Below are 6,672 nucleotides of genomic sequence, written 5' to 3'. Positions count from 1 at the left end.
AAAAGTTAGAATGGTCCATAACAGAAGGAAAATTTCGCTGATGTGTGCTAGGGCCAATATTTAACCCTTTATCGACATACAAATAAATTATCTGTCATCATAATATTGTAAACCACATTTACAAATGGGCAGAATAGGGCTGCTGGGATGTCAAAACAATCAAAGCAGAAGCTTGTCCAAAATGCTCTTGTTCAGATCCATTCTTTTCATAAAGTGGCTCTAATTTTTTTTTAATGTACAACATGGCTTTAGCATTTTTTTAAAAAAGTGATAAGACATCAGTTTCACCGATTGTCAAAATATGTAGTAAATGATTTACGTTTTTGTTCTTTGGAAGAGTTCCTCGGTTTGGTCGCAGCTTCCAGTGCCCCCCTCAGCAATGAGCAGAGGCAATCTATCACCTGCCAGAGCCCGCGGTCACCATGGAAACCGGCCGGAACCGGAAGTCTAGTCAGGAGCGCCGGAAGGCTCGTGTGTGGATGTCATGCCGACGGCCTGAGCGAAGTGGCTGTGCTGAGTGAGGCCGGCATCATGAAGACGGTGATGATGGTGGCTGAGAAACCGTCTCTGGCTCAATCCATCGCCAAGATCCTGTCGCGGGGTAAGTGATCCCGGACCGGCAGTAATCCGTATGAATGTGTGGGCTCGTTCCTACGAGCTCAGCTTTTTCGCGGCAGATCCGAGGCCAGTTGTGGCACAGCTTCGGTGGCTATTTGCGAGTGTGAAGCTGGCGATTTCCTTTTATTTCTCAAGTAGTTTGATGTACCATGATAGCACATTAAAGCGCGTTGGAAACCATCTGTTCACTTTGTAAAATTTGTACCCTATATTAGTGTAGTCTGATTGTGGCGTTTACAACTCAGGCACAACATTTGAGATGATTCAAATCTATCTTTGATTATCGAGGATGCGTTTTGGTTCTGAGACTTGAGCGAATTTTTCTAAATTTCACGTGTCCTATTTTAGAAGGGGTGACTTTATAGAGATTTACAAAATCATGAGGGGTATAGAATAAGGTGAATAGCAGCTATCTTTTCCATAGAGTGTGGAATTTCAAGGCTGAAGGCATATTTTTAAAGTGAGAGGAGAAAGATTTTAAAAAAGTCACAAGGGGCAATAAGCTTCCAGAAGAAGTAGTGGATGTGGACACAGTTGCAGCATTTAAAAGATATTTAGATAAGTACATGAAGTACAGGAATTCTATGAAGATGTATATAATAGAGTTGACAAGATGTTTGACAAAGTCCCGCATGGGGGATTATTGTGTATGATTAAAGTGCATGGGATTGGGGGAAGTGTATTGAGAAGGATAGAAAACTGGTTAACAGAGAAGAAACAAAGAGTAGGATTTAGTGGATCCTTTTCAAATTGGCAGGCAGTAACTAGTGGGTTGCCAGAGGCATTGGTACTGGGACCTCAGCTATTCACAATATATGTTAATGATTTGGATAAGGGAACAAAATGTAACATCTCAAAGTTTGCAGATGATACCAAATCGGGCAGGAGGGTGAACTGTGACAAGGATCCTTCAGCATGATCTGGATAGTTTGGGTCACTGGGCAATTCAATGACAGATGCAGTATAACTTGGATAAATGTGAGGTTATTCACTTTGAAAGCAAAAACAAGAAGGCAGATTACTACCTGAGTGATTGTAAATTGGGAGAGGAGAGTGTGCAGTGGCACCTGGGTGTCCATGTGCACCAGTCGCTGAAGGTAAACATTGGTTTACCTTCAGGTCCAGCAGATGGTAAAGAAGGCAAATGGTAAGTTTGCCTTCATTGCAAGACGTTTTGAGTACAGGAGCAGGTATGTGTTGTTGCAGTAATACAGGGCCTTGGTGAGGCCACACCTAGAATATTGTGTAGTTTTGGTTTCTTTTCTGAGGAAGGATTTTCTTGCTCTCGAGGGAGTGCAGCGAAGGTTTACCAGGCTGACTCCTGGAATGGTGGGATTGACATATGAGGAGAGATTGACTAGGTTAGGATTATTTTTGCTGGAGTTCAGACAAATGAGGTGATATCTCATAAAGACTTATAAAATTCTAAAAGGATTAGACAGGGTAGATGCAGGGAGGATGTTCCCATTGGTGGGTGTGTCAAGAACCAGGGGTCACAGTCTGAGAATTCAGAGTAGAACATTTAAGATGGAGATGAGATATTTCTTCACCTAAAAAGTGGTGAGCCTGTGGAATCCATTACCACAGGGAATAGTTGATGCCAAAATATTGAAAATAAGAGATCTGTCCAGCATGAAAAAAAAATCTAATAATCTCTTGGAGGGTGTTCCTCAGCGTTGCCATAACTGAATTCCCTATGATCAATGTTGACCAGAAACATAACTATATAATTAAGCTCTATAAATACTTTGGCTACGGTAGCGGATCAGAGGTTGGTTATCTGTGATGAGTAATTTACTTTCTTACTCCTGAAGCCCATCCCGCCTCCCGTCAGCCTCACACCAGCCACCACTGCTGGACGGTTAGTTCAGTTGGCTTGCAATGCAGAATAATGCCAACAACTTGGTTCAGTTGCCACACTGGCTGAGGTTACCATGAAGAACTCTCCTTCTCAACCTCTCCCTTTGGGGCGTGGTGACCCTCAGGGTAAATCATCACCAGGTCATGTCTCGTTAATGAGAGAGGGAAGCCCTGTGGCATGGTAAGATTATCTCAAATTCAATTTTATCACCACTGGCACACAGTAACACGGTGTGTCCCATTTGAAAGATCCAATACAACAACTGACCAAGATTCTTTCAACAACAATTTTGGAACTAGTGCCCACAACACCTAAAAGAACAAGAGTAGCAGATACATGAAACTACCACCACCAGCAAGTTCCCCTCAGGTCATACACCATCTAGACTTGAACTGTACAGCAATTCTCTGATGGTAGGTCAAAATCTTGGATTCTGCTCCTTCACAGCACTGGGAGTGTACCTACAGAGTTTCAAGAAGGTGGTTCACTATTATCTTCTCAAGACCAACATTTTTCTTGGGGAGGAGTGTGTGGGATTCATGCATTTATGGGGACTCGGCTATGGTCTTAAGGACTTTATAACCTAGATGTTATTGGAGAATAAAGGCATATGCTGAGCCATACATGGGAAGTTAGCAAAGGTAGTTTTTAGAAAGGAGAAGGTGAAGAGGTGAGGCTATTTTCAACTGGGATGGCCAAAATGGTTGGAGGTCTCTAGGACATATTGTGGGACAAAGGTAGGGACAAAAAGCTGGAGTCGGAGAATTGAAAGCTGAGGGAGAGAATAGAGGGCTGGTTGGTACTGTGGAAGGATTTTGAGATGGAAGATTTTAACATCAGTTTTAAAAATAGAAACAGTTCAATAAATGTGGCAATAAGTGCAAGGACAGTGGTAATATAACTGGATTACTTATACAGAACTCCAGGCTAATGTTCTAGAGACATGGGCTTGAATCTCACCATGGCAGTTAATTAAGTTTAACGCAAGTGAAAAATATCTGGAATTAAAACTAGCCTAAGGTCAACCACGTAACCACTATTGATTATTGTAAAAATCCATCTGACTCACTAATGTGTTTATGGAAGGATATCTACTTACTTGGTCTGGCCTACATGTGATTCTAAACTCATGGCAATGTGACCTCTAGGCAATTAGAGATGAGCAATTTTGTGAATAAATGTTAAACAGTGAGACTTGTTGAGGGGCAGGATATCAGCAGTTGAACCTTGGAAGTGTTATTCTTGGAACCTCTACTGACTCTGGACTAGAGACGACAAGTGTGGACGCAGGTTTCAACTGTGGTGAAACCGAGGTCAAATAGGACCTGCTAGGTATTTTGAAGCTGGGATTTGAAGCTCTCGTGTTGGATGAATAGAATGTTTAGTATTCGTACAGTATGATTCATCCATATAGCTGTATTCTGCAAATTTCATCTGAGAGGATAAACATAAGAGTTTTGGGTAAAATGTGTACGGGCAAATCAGCTAAGTACAATCAAAGGTGAACAATTATTAAAAATTCTCAATCAAGTGACTGAAAATGGAAAAATGATAAACTTTGAAACATAAAGATGTGCAGGTCAGGTGAATTGGCCATGCTAAATTGCCCGTAGTGTTAGGTAAGGGGTAAATGCAGGGGTATGGGTGGGTTGCGCTTCGGCGAGGCGGTGTGGACTTGTTGGGCCGAAGGGCCTGTTTCCACACTGTAATCTAATCTAACCTAATCTAATAATAAAGAAGGCATTAGGACAATGTGGTTAATCAGTGTGGTTGGATGAGTGTAAACAGCTTCACTTGGAAAAGAATTAGTTGTTAAAATTTACTTCTGTGAACCTGTTAAATGAAAACCTGGGAAATGTGCACACTTAAAATAATATGAGACTAAATTTAAGGCAGTTGTAGCTGCAGTATTGGTGCATTCATGGTTATCCCAAATGGCAAGTGTTTGCTTATTTTTGTTTTCTGTCAAATCATGGTTTGCTGCTCGGTTCCACTACCTCCACTCTTTTCCTGTGTCCCTTCATTTTATTTTACCTTCATATGCTTATCAAATTAAATCTGCCTTCATCACCCTCTCAGAATGTCATTCCAGATCTTTACTACAGGCTGTGCAGGACGTTGGTTCGGCCACTTTTGGAATATTGTGTGCAATTCTGGTCTCCTTCCTAGCGAAAGGATGTTGTGAAACTTGAAAGGATTCAGAGAAGATTGACAAGAATGTTGCCAGGGTTGGAGGATTTGAGCTATTGGGAGAAGTTGAATAGGCTGGGGCTGATTTCCCTGGAGCATTGGAGACTGAGGGGTGACCTCATAGAGGTTTATAAAATCAGAAGAGCACGGATAGAGTAAATAGACAAAATCTTTTCCCTGAGGTGGGAGAGTCCAGTACTAGAGGGCATAGGTTTAGGGTGAGAGGGGAAAGATATAAAAGAGACCAAAGGGGCAACTTTTTCACGCAGAGGGTGGTACGTGTATGGAATGAGCTGCCAGAGGAAATGGTGGAGGCTGGTACAATTACAACATTTAAAAGGCATCTGGATGGGTATATGAATAGGAAGGGTTGAAGGTATGGGTGCTGGCAAGTGGGACTAGATTAGGTTGGGATACGTGGTCAGCATGGACAATTTGGACCAAAGGGTCTGTTTCCGTGCTGTACATCTCTACAACTCTACAGACTGCATAAGAAAATATCTCCATATCATCTTTGATTCTTTTACCAATCATATTCAGTCTGTTTCCTTTGGTTTTTGACCCCTTCACCAAGTAGAATAGTTTCTCTCTATTCATGATTGCGAACATCTCTATCAAATCTATGCTCAACATTCTACTCTTAAAGGAGAAAAATCTCCATTTTTTCAAAAGAAAAATAATGCGATTCTAGAAATCTGAAATAAGACCAAAAAGTCCTTAAAAGCTTAGCAGGTCAAGCAGCATCTTCAGAGAAAAACATAATTAAAGTTTCAGGTCAGTGGTCTTTCATCAGAACTGAACAGAAGTAGAAGTGGAAGTATATTTTAGACAGTGGAAGGGGAAGAGGAAGCAGCTTCTGAAACCTTAGTTTCTTCAATCCATTCTCATAATTGGTTCCAGAGATAAGAATTTCATTCTTGTAAATACTTTCTGTAGTCTCTTAAGTCTTTGCACGCTTTCTAAAGTATGATGCCCAGAAATGGGCACGATATGCCCATTGACACCAAACTGGCATCTTATAAAAGTTTATCAGGGCTCCTTTGCTTTATTTTCTAACAAACCTAGAATCTTATTGAGTCTTTTATCCACTTTTTCACTCTGTCTGTCACCTGTAACAATTTGTGCACGGATAGTGCCATGTGTTCTTGTTCCTGTACCTCTTAAGAGTTATGCTCTTTAGTCTATATTACCTTTCCTCAGTTTTCCTACCAATATGTCTCACTTCACACTTCTCTCCATTAAGCTTCATCTACAATGTCTCAGCCCGTCCACCAGCCATGTGAGTCCTTTTGAAGTTTAGGTTGGGAGATTATGGCTAGTCACTCTGCAGCCTTATCCCTTACTTCACCCAACATCTTATCATCCCATCAGGTAAACTATAAAACTAAAAAATATGGAAGCAGAAGCAGGCCATTCAGCCAATCGTATCTGCACCACTAGTCAATTAGATCATGGCTGATCTGATAATCATTAACTCCGCTGCCTTATCCCCCATGACTTTTGATTTCCTTCCAGATTAAAAATCTGACAATCTCAGAAGTACAGCCAAACATTTTAAATAAATCTACTAGATCATTTATCCAATCCATTATCAAAGTTATTTCCTCATTTCCTATTGTTTTTGCTATTCCTTGTTAAGTCACATTTACCTAGGTCTCTGAATTACTAATCCAGTGACATTGTCTCGTTCTTCAGTAGCAGTACAGTGATATATAAAGTCATTTTATAATCTTGACAATACATATGATTAAAACTCAGATCTGGCATAGGCATGATAGACTAAATGGACTCCTCCTTGTAACATGTTATGAGTATATATAGAAATCACCCTGATAATAGAAAATTCTTACCTTGAAGAAAGACATGGTTATCCTCATAGTATAGACTCTGCAGGTACCAGAGAATACTGTGGATTTGCAAAAGATTCTACTGAAAGTGCTGTTTGTTCTTCGTGTTTTTATATAAGAAATTTCGCCTACATATTAAATTGTTGAATGGCTCAT

The 6,672-nt window shown here is 40.6% G+C and overlaps 1 protein-coding gene across 2 annotated transcripts in view; it reads left to right on the top strand.

Moving 5' to 3' along the window:
* The first annotated feature begins 467 nt into the window (after positions 1-467).
* Positions 468-6,672, top strand: part of top3b (DNA topoisomerase III beta) — a 78,073-nt gene continuing 71,868 nt past the window's right edge. For both annotated transcript variants that reach the window (XM_088000187.1, XM_043716084.2), the window contains exon 1: positions 468-601. In XM_088000187.1, the coding sequence (XP_087856313.1) occupies positions 532-601 (70 nt within the window). In that variant the 5' untranslated portion in view covers positions 468-531. The remainder of the gene's footprint in view (positions 602-6,672) is intronic.

Source organism: Chiloscyllium plagiosum, unplaced genomic scaffold, assembly GCF_037043375.1.
Source record: "Chiloscyllium plagiosum isolate Xiang-an unplaced genomic scaffold, Cpla_swu_hap1 HiC_scaffold_24, whole genome shotgun sequence".
Lineage (NCBI taxonomy): Eukaryota > Metazoa > Chordata > Chondrichthyes > Orectolobiformes > Hemiscylliidae > Chiloscyllium > Chiloscyllium plagiosum.
Note: the sequence above shows the minus strand (reverse complement) of the source record. Positions and strands in the feature narration are given on the sequence as shown.